The sequence below is a fragment of the Desarmillaria tabescens genome, assembly GCF_030435595.1.
Source record: "Desarmillaria tabescens strain CCBAS 213 chromosome Unknown EV420scaffold_142, whole genome shotgun sequence".
NCBI classification, from domain to species: Eukaryota; Fungi; Basidiomycota; class Agaricomycetes; order Agaricales; family Physalacriaceae; genus Desarmillaria; species Desarmillaria tabescens.
This window is the reverse complement of record NW_026848441.1, coordinates 1-15825: the sequence shown is the minus strand read 5'-3', so window position 1 is coordinate 15825 and position 15825 is coordinate 1. Positions and strand designations below refer to the sequence as shown.

The 15825-nt window shown below is 48.7% G+C and overlaps 1 protein-coding gene across 1 annotated transcript; it reads left to right on the top strand.

The window, feature by feature from the left end:
• Window positions 1–2128: 2128 nt before the first annotated feature.
• EV420DRAFT_1676285 (uncharacterized protein) lies at window positions 2129–3312 on the top strand (the record flags this gene model as incomplete). The annotated part of the gene is made up of 3 exons (XM_060479155.1): window positions 2129–2474; window positions 2502–2941; window positions 2966–3312. Exons 1-3 carry the CDS (start codon window positions 2209–2211, stop codon window positions 3310–3312), a joined length of 1053 nt encoding a protein of 350 aa, XP_060322067.1. The 5' UTR covers window positions 2129–2208.
• Window positions 3313–15825: the final 12513 nt, after the last annotated feature.

Below are 15825 nucleotides of genomic sequence, written 5' to 3'. Positions count from 1 at the left end.
TGTATTCCATTACTTCACGTGATGCAACTGCTCTGGGGTACACGTACTGACCATCTTCTACTCAAAACAAGCTAAAACGTCCTCCCGCAGCTTCACGACGACGTCTTGGAAGTTACAAGGTAGCCATCAAGATGCAGCTCCACATGTCTGCTCCCCCTTGATTACGCTCATGTCTAATGAGAAGGAAGAAGCACCCATACTGTGATTTGTATATCGTGTTCAAGATTCCTTGCTCACGCTGAAGAAAGCTATTCCTGTAAGATATCTATTCCCGTCAACAAAATAGCAAATCGGCACTCGTAGAAGAGATGGTCAAAGGCCAGTTGACCTCTCACCCTGAATCCGTATCACAAGGCATTCAGGTATGTGATTCCTCTTATGCTTCGGTCTTCATAATATAACTTTAGTTCAAGCTTGTCTTGCTGGCTGAGATCATGTAATCTTGATACTTTACTGGCTAAACAAGGCGATGCATTTCTCGTCATGGAGCCTGCCATGGATGAGAGCCGCCTGATAGTAAAGTTGACAAACGAATAGTCCGTAATATTCATCTCATCCCTGAATGAGTTGAACTCACCAGTTTCCCAAGTTCTCGTTCTGGCTTCATAACGCGATGTATATTCTTCTATCCTTCCCACGTAGACAGCTGAACACTGTAGTCAGTGGATGGTTACGGAGTTCGGAGATTACATGAGCTCAGTAGCAGGATAGTGCATTTTGTTAAATTATTTTCCCAACTAGTGAGAGCTGATCTTCTTTTCACAGAAAACTTCTGGCAGTAGCCCTCCAAGCACATCTTATTCGATTGGTTGTCACGTTTCGACATGTATGCCCAATTGTGGCATGCTGGTATGGAACAGCACATGTTGATTGCACACTTTTACTGCCAGTCTCTTTTTATTGCTGTCATTGATATAGCGGGTATGCGTTTATCGCTTAGTATTGACACAAGTGAATCAAATTCTATGTTCTGCAGGAGCGAAGAAATCGTCGGAAAATCATCAATCTTTTGAACTTTGCAAGTTCAATTTGGTGCTGGAGCATGATCACAGAGTCAAAGGATACCATAAGTTTCCTCTCATTTGCTAATGTTCAATGGCTTACATCCCGATTAGATTTCTCTCTCGCTTGTGCAACTGTCCCAAAGCAGGCTGACTTGTTTGTTACCTGTAACCTGCGACTTGTTGTCAATACTGACCTCAACTCACTCGCGAGAACCAGCGAGTCATATGTGAATTATTACAGAGTTCATGGAAATGAATCTGGCAGGCAGGCATTCAGGGATGATTGGGCTGTGCCGGATTATAGAGATGCTCACAGGTCAGTCACCAGTCTCTTCATGTGCGATCAGCTGACGCATAGATATACATTTAGCACTTTTTTCCCCTCGAGTCATAATTAGGATACCTTTCTGTCTTTCACATATCGAGAATAATTCATTACGTTTTTATCTTTTCCTGCCCTGCTGATGGAGATGATCATCGAGCTTCTGTATGAGTTAGATGGTTCTTTGTTTCATTCCATAAACATTCTATGCTGTAATGTTACTATGGGCGTTGAATAGAGAAAAATAGACCAGTATCGAGTTGTTTTGGTAGTCAATGACTACTGTTTCCCATACGAGTAAGCTTTATAAAAAATCATTCCCGGTACCACATCCTTCCTCGGAATATCCTCCAAGTTTTCGTACTTTTCTGCGGCGACTAAAAAAAAATCACGAGAGTCAGTGTCAAACCACTGTTGTGCTGATAAATCGCACGTCTTCAGGTGCACCTTTCTAAGACAATAGGACCCCTGAATGGATAACGACACATGGATGCATCCTGCTGCTTTATATGTACATGCTATCTTTCGGTGTGTATTTGTCAGCAATGCAGCTGATGGAAATGTCGCGTTTCAACAGTTTGGGCCTCTGAGCCCTAATCGAGGTTGTTTCCTTGCTTCTTACTGCACAACAGCACTACCACTTGGTACACAAGCACAATGTTGACCTTGGAAACTGGAACGTACAATTTGGACGAGTTCTTACATCGACATGTTTGCCATGTAAGTACATAACATTATTCTACGGAAGCAAGGATTAATGCATTACAGATGCCTTTGATCATGTATGAAGGATCTTCTGACATCACACTTTCTGCCTCCACTGAGACGGGCCAACAAGAATCATCCATTCCAGTGCTGCAGCAGCGGTCTTATACTGGTAGAATGGTCATACCATCTGATTTAGCCAACACTCCCTGTGCCGACCTCAAGATCACTGGAGTATTGGAGAATTTCAACGTGACACTCAGCACGTCATACACTCTAGACTGTTCCCCCATCCTAAAATCATTTCTTGAATCCTGCATCGAAAATAATTATGATTTTGGGACCGCTTACGCTCATTTTCACCCCAACAAGTGTCATGATCCCACCACCATCGAAGACGGATTATGCAAGCGCAAAGTGAAGGACAAGGAGGACAGAGAGATGTGACAAGAGGTGCTCTGTGATAGCAGGATCAGCACAAGGCAAGTACACCCTTGGCGCATGTGGGATCTGTTTGCTAATCGGGTGGTGCCATACTGGGTCTTTAATTATGCACCGTGGGGAATATCACACACATGGATGGATGAGAAGGATCGCAAGGATGTGTGGACCCCTATCAATGGATATGAGTGGCCCGTGCCTATGCCGAAGGATGCTGACCTTAATCTGATCCACATTGAGATGTTGAACAAAGGAGTGGTGTATGTGTGGTTGGATGTTCTGTGTTTGAGGCAGAAGTATCATCCTAGGCAGGATCACCTTGAGGAGGATCACTGCAGGGAGAAACTCTGCATGGAGGAGTGGAAACTCGACATGCCCACGATCGGGTATGTGTATGATGAAGCATGTGTGATGTACTATCTCAGTGGACTGGGTCAGCCACTGAGTTTAACACCTGGATACTTTGACAGTGATCACCATTGGTTCAATTGAGCTTGGACACTTCAGGAGAGTGGTGGCAGGATTGTCATTGGTGGTGACACTGGCAATGACAAAGTTCAAACTACATTCTATGAAAAACTGAAATTATTAAGGGATATACACTCATCCAGTTCAGTGGGTAACCTCCTGTTGCAGATGCAGAAATGGGTGTCAACATATCCTATTGACAGAGTTGCAGGCTTGGTATACTGTCTCAGATCATCATATATCCCAATATATGATGCAGAGCAGTCAGAAGAGTCTGCATGGGTGGAGCTTGTGAATGCCATGGATGATCTTTCTTTGAGACAGCTGTTGTTCTGCTACCCTGAGCCTGGGAGCAGAAGCAAATTTTGGTGACCATCATGGATGCAGATAATGCACTTGGCACCCCTGGTTAATTTTAACTCACTTTGTCAGATTGATTGGATGGAGGAGACAGATATTGACTGGTACATGAGAGAATGTATTGAATCTGCTGATGTGCAGGGATTGGCTGACACTACAAACAAAGAGCAGCCTCGGTGTGGACAGTTGGTTATCAGAGATCATACTGGGATACTGTATACTGTTGAAATCTCTGCCAACCATGAATACCCAATACCTTATGACTCATACACTCTTCTATATGGAGGCTCCTCCCTCTGTGATGACTTGAGTTCCATTGATATTTGGGTCATTGGAAGGCAGGTGCAGGATGGGAAGTTTCAGAAATTGTCAGTGATTAGTATGAACAATTATGCTCTAGGGCACCATTGAGAGGAGTTATGTCAACTTGGTATTTTGAAAGAGGATATTAAAATGATTCTGTGTTGACTGTGTAATGCACTAACTAGGCATGTAACATTGAACCCTTATCTGTCACTTGCATTCAGTGATTCAGAGTAAGAGTAGCATTACAACCACTGCATTAAGTGACGAGACTTCTTAGTCACAGAACTTGGAGTTCAAGTAAAAGTTAGAAGTGTATAACTTTAGCTGAAGCTGGGGCTTAAGGCCACAGCAAGGCTCACTTAAGTACACTTTTATAACTACTGTCCTAGTATATCATAGTGGGCTAGACTAACAACATTGGTATGCCAGAAGCACTCATGTGAATAAGAAGAGCAGCATCTGTATGGCTCTGTCTTCTGTAAGTGTATGACTTTGCCTCTGTACCCCACTGAATGTGTCACTAGTCAACCTTAAGAAGCATGACTGTGCAAAGAGGGGAGGGCCCATAGAAGTATGATCAGATCTATAGGCCATCAGACAGATCTGATGGTGATGCGAGGTGAAGCCCCAGTGATGTGGGTAGAGCAGTGAGACCGAGCAGTGTAAGGCTAGCAAACTCTCTGTAGGGAGAATTACAGTCTGCTGTTGCAAGATCTTTTGTATACTGCAAGTATACTTGGGAGGTAAGAAAACCACTTGCTTCAGAATGGTACAAATCCGCTTCTGGGAGCAGATAGAATGAAAGAGAGAGACTCAACGTTCATTCAAGGATGTGAGCTTGAGAGCAGGTTTAGACAATGGCAATGAGCTTCTGCGCTATCTGCTAGCAATACTAGGCCCAAGGCTGCTAAAGTATGCTGAGCTTCAAGCTTTGGATGAGGGAATTTATTCCTTTAGTGTGCTTTGGTCTAGATGAGATTCTCTTTGACTAATTACAATAATTGTGCTTTTATATCTATAGAGCCAAACCAGTTCCCTGCCCCTATACCTATCTGCACTGATAGCCCTTAATAAAACCCTGATATAGCTAAAACTCACTGCAAACATGTATAGAATCCAATCTGCTTGCATACAAACAAGTCCAGATATGGATAATTCCCAGCATGCTGCTAATCAGCCTGGCTCATTCACTGTAAACAGGAGTTATCTGCCCCACCCCTATCTGGCTAAACCATTTTCCATCTGAACATAGGGGTCCCGCCTGGTAGCAACCTGTTCCGTAGTAGCCCCCTATTTGCATTCCCAACAGTTTTTCCTTAGGGGGTTCATACAGGACTGCCTGCTTTAGTGATATTGAAGGTGGGTTTGCAGGTTTCCAACAGCAGACAGCAGTCCATTATGCCAATTCTCTTTCCCTATCAGATCCTGGTTCCATGCTCCATGGGCTGAGCAGATGCATGTATGGTGTAGTTGGTATGGGGAGGGTATCATTGGCTTGTTCCTTGAACAAGGTGAAAGCAAAAATTTGGTGCACACATGTATGTGGTGCAGCACAGTGGGTCATGAATGATGCAGATAAGATATGAGGAGTGATGATGAGAGTTGAATGATGAGTTGATAAGATAAGATAAGACAAAAAATAGGGGTAAATTCATGACAGACTGTATTAATGTAATAGATGGTAGACACAAGTGATATTTGTCCATACACATGTTACTTTCTATGAACAAGAAGATATATGTGTGCTATTTTTAGTGCAGATCATTGCAAGTGCCCACACTCACCAGACTCACCGTCAGGATTGGTAAGTATTACTCAGCTATATTTCTTTTCTTTGCATGAAATTTCTAGTAGTTTCTTTTAAAAGTAGTATAAAAGCTTGTATGTAGAGCAGGAACCCTTGTGCATTTGCCTTCAAGGGTTTCCTGTCACTTGGTAATTCACCCCCTTATCCAACAATATGTGGGTTCCTACCAGTCTAGATATTACCTGAGAAGTGGGCTGAGATCAGGACACAGTTGAACAGACTGGCATTCAATGTTAGCAGTGAACATGGACCTTTCTTTCATCTTAGGCTTCTCATTTATCTGTTCTACTTATATTTACATGCACATTTTGTGCACATTGTCCTTCCCTTCCTCACTATGTGTGTATTAACAATTTTCTAGAGAGAATTCTTTCCTGTTTCATACCATCAAGTCACTTTCTTGGCACTCAGATTTCCTCCTCAATATCAAGCCATTCTCAATGCTTCTAATTCCAGTTATGAATGTCTCCTGTGCCATGATTTATGTCTGAAATGGCATAGATTTCATCATTGTAGAGAGTCAACTCAAGGATAAAATACATTGTGAGCTCCGAGCAAACAACATCTCAGAGTATTCAGGGCTTTGTGATATTACTTGCCAAACAGTCTAGGTAATATACTGGGCACCCTCATAAATTCAGCTTTCATAGCTCCCTGTTGCTCAAGTATTGTTAGCCACTAACTCTATCGACTTAGATCGTGCTAGGATCGCTACTCGCACTTCGGTAGATGATACTCTAACAAGTCAAAGACGATGAAAGTCGATGGAACAGACAGTCACGAAGAACGGAGTTCGATATTAGGTAGATTAAACCTTAGCCGAAGCTGGGGTTTAGGCCAGCTGAGACTCTACTTAAATACACATTGCGTAGGCTAAAAATAGTACTGTGAGAATGTCCAATCGGAACCGCAGCATAGGGTAAGCATAAATACGTAAGAAAAAAGAAAAGAATAACCATAACATTACCCCCTCCCTAAGGCTCATTCGTCCCGATGAGACACTGAACCTTGGTTTCTCCTTCCTTCCACATGAGCGAGTTGAGGGTCTCCCTTCTGCTTTAAAACAGGATCGATTGGGCCTCCGCTACGCCTAGAAAAGACACTTGTTGTGTTCAGCTCCTGACCTGCTCTCCCCCTGGACTCAGGCATCCGTTAGAGAACCTGAGCCACCCTGCGCCGGTTAGTCCTCAACTGTCTGTCGGGATCCGCGATCCCTAAGGGTTCAATGCTCGTAAATGAGCGGTGGAAATCCCCTTCTACACCGTAGATATTCCTTAGGCCTCGTTTGTTCCGGACGAACCGCCAGAATCCCATTCATCGTCCTCGTCGCCTGAAGATGAGTTTTTGGATTCGGAGTAAAATGAGGAGTAGTCATCATGATCATCGTTGTCATCATCTTCATTTTTATCCCAATCTTCAGTGACTCGTTGTAAGCTTTCGAGGTCGAGTTTGGAATCCTCATCGTCTGAGGTCGTTTCCACGATGGGTATCCCATCTGCTTCTTCTGCAGTGACTTCTTGAATCTCCATATACGACTGTGAGTCTGAGTGTTTTGGGTTGGTACATTCGGAGGAGTAGACAGTTTCGATATCCGTGATACACGGGGTATCTGGGTCGTGGTAGATCATCCCAGCACCTAGGGGTATCTTATTGTCTCTCCCAACCGTTTTTCCATGCTTGTCGACCTCCCAATGGATCCTTTGAAGATGGGCTTCATATTCAGTCACTAGTTCCTCGGCATTCGCCATGTCTGATCGTTTTACCCAGGAATTCTCCTCTCTCGGGTACCCTTTTCATTTTACTAGATATTCAGTTATGGTGCGACAGGTTCGGCCGTGACCTATAACTTTATCTCGCTGTTCCACGATCTCCTCTATCTCGTATTCTTCTTCATCATTGATTAGCTCTGGCGGCGGTCGTTCCGGACGGGGTTGATTTGGGAAAGTGGGAGCTACATAAGGCGTTAGGAGCGATTCATTGAAGCGGTTGTGAATCCTCCATTTAACTGGGAGTGTTAGCTCGTAAGCCGAGGCCCCCTTCTTTGCAACGATAGTGAAGGGTCCAACACAACGATCTCCGAGTTTCTTGGTAGGGCGAGGGAGGTTTAGGTTAGTCGTGTCTAACCACACCTTGTCCCCCGGCTGATATTCCACCGCTTGGCCTTTGTGCTTATCATAAGCTTTCTTCATCGACTCGGCCGCCTTCTCTAAGGATGCCTTTGCTTCCCTCTGTGCCTTTTCGATCTCTGTTACCAGTTTTGTCGCTGCCGGGACTATCGTCGGCTTTCGGGATGTAGTGATGACCTGTCCGTCCCTTCCAAACACCACCTTATATGGGGAGTACCCAGTGGACGAGTGTTGACGATTATTGTGGGTGAAGGCCGCTAAGGGTAGCCATTCACTCCAATCATTCTGTCGATCATTGACAAACATCCTCAGGTATTTCTCGATTTCTTGGTTTACCCTTTCTGTTTGTCCGTCCGTCTGTGGATGATACGCAGTGGAGGGATTTCCCTCGACGTGAATGAGGGTATAGAACTCCTTCATGAACTTTGAGATGAAAACTGAGCCGCGGTCCGAGATGACCTTCTCCGGCATTACCCCATAGGGTACGTAGACGTAGTCCCTCAGGATTTTGGCGAAGCCGAGGGAGGTGAGCTCTTCAGTGCAGGTGATGGGGATAATGGTTTTGGAGAATCGATCAACGATAACCAGAATAGAGTCAAAACCCTTTGAACTTGGTAATTTGGTGATCATGTCCACCGAAATATGAGTCCAAGGACGAAGTGGAATGTCATTGGGATGTAAAGGAGCCTTCTTCGGACGACGATCCACCTTGGTTCATTGGCAGACTTCACATCCTTTTACATACGCCTCCACATCTCGCCTCATTCTCGGCCACCAGTAGTCACGAAGTACCAACTCCTTGGTCTTTTCGATGCCCGGGTGGCCAGCGGTAACGTGGTCGTGTTTGAGGGCTATGATCCTTCCTCGAAGGTCGCGATCTACAGGTACATAGATTTGTCCGTCATACCATAGCAGATCCTGATCACGAGAAACCCCTTTTTCGTGATTTAGGGAATCCGAGATCCCTCTGTCCCAATGACTAGGGTCGTGGGTCGCCACCTTGATTTGTTCGTGTAGTTCCTCGGCGGTGGGCATAATTAGAGCCCTGAAGTGCTCCGCTTTGAGTACTACGACATCCCGATTGTCCTCCTTGCCTTGATCATGGTCCACCCTCCTTGATAAGAGGTCCGCCTTATGATTCTGGGCTCCGGGCTTGTGATGCAGAGTGAATTGATATTCCGCTAGCTCCGTTACCCACCGCGCTTGTTGTCGGTTGAGCTTCTGGGGCTTACGGAAATATTGGAGATTGGAGTGGTCCGTCCAAATCTCGAAATCTTCCCTTGCTCCCATGAGGTACTGGCGCCAGTCTTTGAGAGTGATCATGATGGCCAAGAGTTATTTGTCGTAAATCTCGTAGTTACGTTCCGTAGTGGAAAGTGCCTTGGAGAGAAAGGCTACCGGTCGCCACTTCTCGTCTTGCCACTGGGAAAGTACGGCCCCCACCACTCCTTCGCTAGAGTCTGCTTCCACTCGAAACCGCCCCTTATCTAGCGGGATGGCTAGCACCACATCTTTGCGGAATAGCTGTTTGAGCTTATTGAACGCCTCCTGTTGAGCCTTTCCCCATCTCCATTCCTGCTTCCCTGTGAGTGAAGTGAGCGGCTTGACATGCTTGCTATAATCCCAGATGAATCGTCGATAGAAGTTGCAGAACCCAAGGAAGGACTGTAGCTCTTGTTTCCTCCGGGGTACCGGCCAATCCAGGAGACCCGCAATCTTAACGGGGTCCATGTGAATCTTGCCTTTGCTAATGATCACTCCCAGATACTCTGTCTCTTCTACTTCAAATTCGCACTTCTCCGCTTTGAGGAATAGCTGGTTATCGCGTAAGATCTGTAGTACCTTCCGTACAATTCGTTTGTGCTCTGCCTTGGTCTTGGAGGCAATAAGTATATCGTCCAAATACACCGAGACCTCCCCTGCCACTATGAGGTCTTTGAAGATATCATTCATCATCCATTGGAAGGTGGCGGGAGAATTGGTGAGTCCGAAAAACATCACTAGGGGTTCATAGAGGCCGCAGTTGGTTCGAAACGCTGCCTTCCATTCGTCCCCCTGTTTTATCCTCACGTTGTTGTACCCCCATCGTACGTCCAGCTTGGTGAAGTACTTGGCGTTTTTCAGCCGGTCCATCAGTTCTCCGATAAGCGGTAACGGATAACGGTTCTTGATAGTCATCTCGTTCAGCTTGCGATAGTCCTGCACTGGACGGAGCTTCCCATCCTTCTTCTTTACGAAGAAGAAAGGGGATGCCATAGGAGATTTCGAAGGTTGAATCCGTCCAGTAGATAAGTTCTCGTCGAGGAATTTATCTAGTTCCTCCTGCTCTGCCGGATTAAGGGGGTAGACCTTGCAGTCTAAGTTGGCATTGGCGTTTGGGATTAATTCAATGGCATGATCCCAGGGCTTTTGTGGGGGTAATTCATTGAAACTCTCCTTGTCGAAAATATCCTTGAATTCACGGTACTCTTCGGGCACAATCTCTTCAAAGGATTTGGAAGTCTTTTTGGCGTGAGCCTGGGCCGCCAGCTCATTGGCTTTAGTCCCCATGGCTCATATGTGGAAGGCTTCTTCAAAGTCGATCACTAAGATGGTATCCCCTTCCTCATACTCCTCCCATCGTGCTGAAGGGTCGGTATCCGGTAGGGAAAACGGGATCTTGCGACAGGTACAGTGGGCAAGGGTAACCGCCCCGGTGTTCCAGTCGATTAAGGGGTTATGGCGCTGTAGCCAATCATGCCCCAGAAAAAGCGGGGTGGAGCCTAGATCGACTACGGCTAGTTCGATCCACTCCACATGGTCTCCGATACGTAACCTTACTTCGGCATATTCCGTGATGTCTCCTCCTTTGTTTTGAGTGCCGTCGGCATTGTAGACTGGTACAGGCCGAGCAGCCTTCTTTAGGTTGAGGCCGCGTGCTCGAGCCCAGCCTCGGTCAATGGAGCTACCAGTGGCCCTGCTGTCTACCAAGGCACTGACCGCATGAACTTCCCGGGTGTCTAGGGTTTCCACCTGCACTTTTATTGAGACATTTCGTCCCTTCCGTCCTCGTATATACATGGGAGGCTTTCGTAAATCCTCCATCCACTGCCATTTCTCCCTAGCTTGGACGGCCGTCTCCGTCTGCTCCTCCAATTGGCGGCATAACTCGTCGGTAACCTCTCCCAACCGTCGGGGGTGAATCCACCCATTGAGGACGGCTCTGGCCGCCGCGTCTCCTGGTGCGATGTGTAGGGCTCGACGAGTCCATAAGACGCCATGCGGTTCGTAGTACATTTCCGCGATGTTCTTCTTATTGTTAGGGGTGGCGGAGAGGGATGGAGCCGGTGACGACTCTCTTCGTGGCGTGTGGACTGGAATGTCGGACCGGAGATAGGCTTCTTCATCTTCCACTTCTTCCAATGAGACCGGAGGGGTCTTCCCTCGAAGTGGCATTTGGTCACCGGGATGAGAAAGGTCCCGAGGCGGCATTTGGGCGCCCTTGGTAGTCGAGGTGGTGGAGGAGGGCTCGCTGCCCTTTGTTCGGCCCTGGCCACGGGCATTTGTGCGCGGCATTGTAACCTCCATGGTGGATCCTTTCTTACGGCTCTTCCTGGACCCAGCGGTACTTCGGGTAACCCTTCGCGGGGGCACACATATTGGCTCCCTCGAACAGTCCTCACTGTTTGCTGATGTAAGGGCTACTGGGTGAGGGTGGTCATCCGAGCTCACAGCCTCAGCTGCTTTTCTGACGCTTCCTTCTGGAACAGACGGCCTCACAGGTGAGGACGCAGGCCCAGGGGGCTGGGTTGTCGACCTTTCTCCCTTTCCGGGGTGACCTCCCCACGTCTGGGGTGCAGTCGGGACTCGACTGAGGGGGTTCTGCCCTCGAGGGGCTTTCCCTGTGCAGTGGGCCAGGGGTTCCTGAGCTCGGACGGCCCCTAGGGGTTCAGTACTGAGCGCAGGCTGCGCGGAGTGGCGGAAATCCCCTCCTACGCCATTGGCGATTTGCGATTCTTCATCCTTAGTTCCTTCTACTGGTAATGCGGCGAAAAAATTGATGTATTGCTCAAACGGAGTACCTACATATGTAGTATAAGTCTGACTAATATTACAGGGGGGCATACCAGGTGAAACCAAGTCCTTTGCCGATGCTGTCGAATCGCTTACTTCGACGCCGGCTCGTCTTTTGACGACTTCTCCTTGTCATCCTTGACCTCCTCGATCTTCGTGTCCTTTCCTAGATCTTCTTTCTCGGCTTCAGCAAGGAGTTGGCAGAGGCGGGCGACATTGGGCTTTTTGCAGGGTGGGAGTTTGATGGGAAGCCACTTTGACTTATCATTGGGGCATTTATGTTTCGGACTCCACCCGGTGTTCCCACACTTGAAGCACCGCTTGTCAGACCGTAACTTGTCGATCTCCATCGGCTGCCCGGCTCCCCCATAGGTAGTTCCCGTGGCGTCCTTCTTATCGCCACTTGAACCCGATCCCTTTGATTGGTTGCCTCGACCCGAACCACCTTGGTTCGGGGAGGCCTTACTGGCGAGGCCCTGGGCCACATCGTATCGATAGTTGGCGTCGATCCTCAGGACTCGTGCCTTCCATTGTGCGTAGGTTGTGGGGCGCTCGTTGTCCCCATGCATAACCGTCTTTCGCACCGTCTGCCTAATGGCCGCTTCCACTGCTTCGAACATCTGCTTCTCATCATGGAACTCTCCGCACTTGTGGGCCAACCGTTCGAATTTTGCGAAGAATTCGACTGCAGACTTGAAGTCCGATTGTCGGACCTTCTTCCATTCGGCCTTCCATATCACGAGTTCCGCGACTTCTCAGAATTCCGTTGTCAGGTCATGGGAGAATTCGGCCCATGTGGGGAACCTCCAATGACCCTGTTCATCCCGGTATCGATAGTACTGGTCTCCCCACCATTCTTTCGCCTTGTCCCGTAAGTACCCTTGCGCGAACGTGATGCGGTAAGGGTTCTGCCCTTGGCTGTTCATGGTGAAGTGGAGCGGGAACACCTGAAAATACATCTCGCAATGATGAAGAAATCGATTAATGTCCGTGGCCTCCCCCATAAAGTATTCCGGCTGCGTGATCAGCTTGGGTTTCACGTCGTTCCAGGGATTGCCGTCCTTACCCGCCGCTAGCATCCACGGCGGAATGGGATCTGGGGGTGATGGAATGGAAGGTGGTACGGGCGGATTCAGCGGCCTCGGGAGCGACCTAAGGTGGTAATTGTCGCCCGGCGGAGGATATCCGCCAGGGTACGCGGGTTGTCGTGGCGGTTGAGACGGCGGCTGAGGCGGGAATGCGGGTTGTTTCCCCTTGTCCGAGGGTCCCGCACCAGGGTCATCCATGTCGTCGTCATCAGGCCCTGTGCCTGCCCAAAACTCCTCGGTTTCGAGTGGGTTAGGCATTGGTTGCGGTCGCCGATATGCTGCGCATCCCGGTTGCGGGTGTTCAGGATTCGCGATGTTCCAAACCAAGGCGGCGCGGTGCCACGTTTCTACCTCCAAGATGTTTTTCATGAGGTATACATCGCCCGATCTTCTCGCCTCTCGATAATCTTCCCCCACCTCCGTCAGGAGCCATTGGGAGTCCTTTTCCATGTCCTCCATCATGATTTTGTAGAGTCCATGCCATGGCAGTATATTAAAGATTGTCGGGCGGGGATGATGAGGGTGGACCAGGAGGGTCCGGACTGCCATCATCACCTCGCCCTCGAGGGCGCTGTTGGGCGGCCGACTCGGCATCCTGGGCCTCCTTCCTCTCTCTGGCGATTCTATCGATCTCCTTGTTTCGCCTCCACCTTCCGATGTCTGAGTCCTCGTTACTGATCTCATCCTGGTAGGCGTTCCAGGCTCTCCTTCTGGCCTCCAGATCGGTACCGACTCTTCGGACGGCACCGGAATATTGAACGGCAGCTGCGCGGATTCGGTTTTCAACCTCGGCGTCGGTGGCGTCGGGCTCAAGGGGTAAGTCCCACCAGCCGTTTGGTCCTTGGAGGGCGTCTTCTTCAGCATGTCTGATGCGTGCGTCATGCGCTCGGCCTCGCTCCATTCTGGCCTCAACTTCTGGGGCGAGCCGGGCATCTCGAGAGAGTCCGAGGGACTCGACGTACGTGTGATAGAGGAGGGGCCAAGGATGCTGGGAGGCCGGGATGGGGTCGGCGAAGGCTCTCAACGCGATGGACGGCTCCCAATTGGAGACTCCGGCGAGTCGCTCGGAAACGGTAACTGTTCCAAGTTCCTCGGTGTCGTAGTCTGGGAACTCGCCCCAAAGCTCCCCATCCGTCAGCTCGTGCGTGGGGACGGCGGGTGCGATCGGATGGGTCTCAGTCCTTTCAGGGATAAGGTGGGGCTCCCCTCTCCTCTCGGGCATGTCTCCGGCCACAACAGTCTCTTCCCTGTTGTCGGCATAGACCCAACTTGTTCGAGGGTGCCAGGCAATGGGCTCCCCCCGATCGGTTGGCCAGGACCTTGAAACAGACTGTGAGTCAGCTGAACTGGTGGTAGCCACGGAGGCTCCGAGGCCAAGCTCTCCGGAATCGCTGTCGTAGTTGTCCTCTTGCCTCTGAATAAACCTCCTTCTTTCTGCTCCAAGGTCTGGATCTCCCCAGTTTGCGGCAACCCACTTCGTGGAAGACCTTCCGCTCCAGTTGTCTCCGGTATAGGTTGCATCTTCCTCCGTATTCGGGTAGAGGTCATTGAGGAGGTCGTCGAGGCGGGTTCTTTCGAACTCGGTGAGCTCGTCCCCTTCGTACTCGGTGTCAGAGCCTTCTTCGCCCGTGACCAGATTCCTGGTGCCTTGTCCTCTGCCTCCATCGCTGCTTGACTCGCCTTCGACTGGAGACTGGTCGAAGAGGCCTGGTAAGGGCGAGTCTCCTCGGTCGAGGAGTACGCCCCGGGTATCGGTGATGTCGACAGAGTCAGTTGACTCGTCGGTAATGCTCCTGTAGGAGTCTGTGCTCGACTCTGAGGATCGCGAGCTGGGTCGCGACGATCCGTAGAGGGACTCTCCATACAGGGATTCTAGCTGAGATGGTTCTGGCAGGGTTTGTTGGGATGCCACAGGGATGTCGATCACCGGCGGAGGGTAAGCTGGAGCACTGGGCACGTAATGGAAGGGGAGCTGTGGTCGGACCCTTCTTTGTCGCCGGCAACAGCGGATTGTGTAGTACAAGAAGATGGACAAGAAAAAGAGAGTAAAAGTTGCGAAGATGGCAGGAATGGAGTCGGACCAGGGCATCCATTCGTGGATCTATCCTTGGTGTAGGTTGACGATTGACCATGCAAGCTGGTAAACAGCAAGTATGGTGAGGACAATAAGGATTGCGATGATCAGGCTAAGGTCGGACTCGTAGTTGGAGCCGTTCATTAACAAGATCTCACAATTTTCGGCGGTGCTCGTTATTATTATTAACAAAGTTGTTAACAACGAAGCGAGCTGGAGGGTAAGGATAAAGGGATTCATGTTGGCCTTTAGACAAGACGTGGGTGTAATCCGTACAATGCCGCTAGCAGACCTGCTAACAGTATCGCAGAGATTCCGAGCCCGACAAGGACGAAAGTGAGGAGTACAGTTATTAAAGCTGCGAGGATGGGGTCTTGCAGAAGGAATTCGATAATCCAGGTGAGTACCAGGATCTGAAGCAATAGGTCGAAGGGTATTACCCAAAGGACTATTGCGACGAAGAAGTGTATCGGCTGAATGTTGAGAACGTATAGGTTGGGCAGCACGATGCTGAGCAACGTAGGACGAGCTTCGGCTAAATGTTAGCCACTAACTCTATCGACTTAGATCGTGCTAGGATCGCTACTCGCACTTCAGTAGATGATACTCTAACAAGTCAAAGACGATGAAAGTCGATGGAACAGACAGTCACGAAGAATGGAGTTCGATATTAGGTAGATTAAACCTTAGCCGAAGCTGGGGTTTAGGCCAGCTGAGGCTCTACTTAAATACACGTTGCGTAGGCTAAAAATAGTACTGTGAGAATGTTCGATCGGAACCGCAGCATAGGGTAAGCGTAAATACATAAGAAAAAAGAAAAGAATAACCGTAACAAGTATGGAGGGGCTACATCCCAAGTGCAGAAAGTATACTACAAGTATACTATTGTGAAGCAGAACAGACCTCCTATGCAGCATCTGATTGCTTGTCCTTCTATTTTCATACCCAGTTTAAGCCAAAGATTTTGGAAATAATAGCTATTTCACTTGAGTACCATCTAGACCATTGTGAAGTGAGTAAAAAAAGTCATAATAAGTGAAAGAATAACAATGAGAATAACAATGTACACTA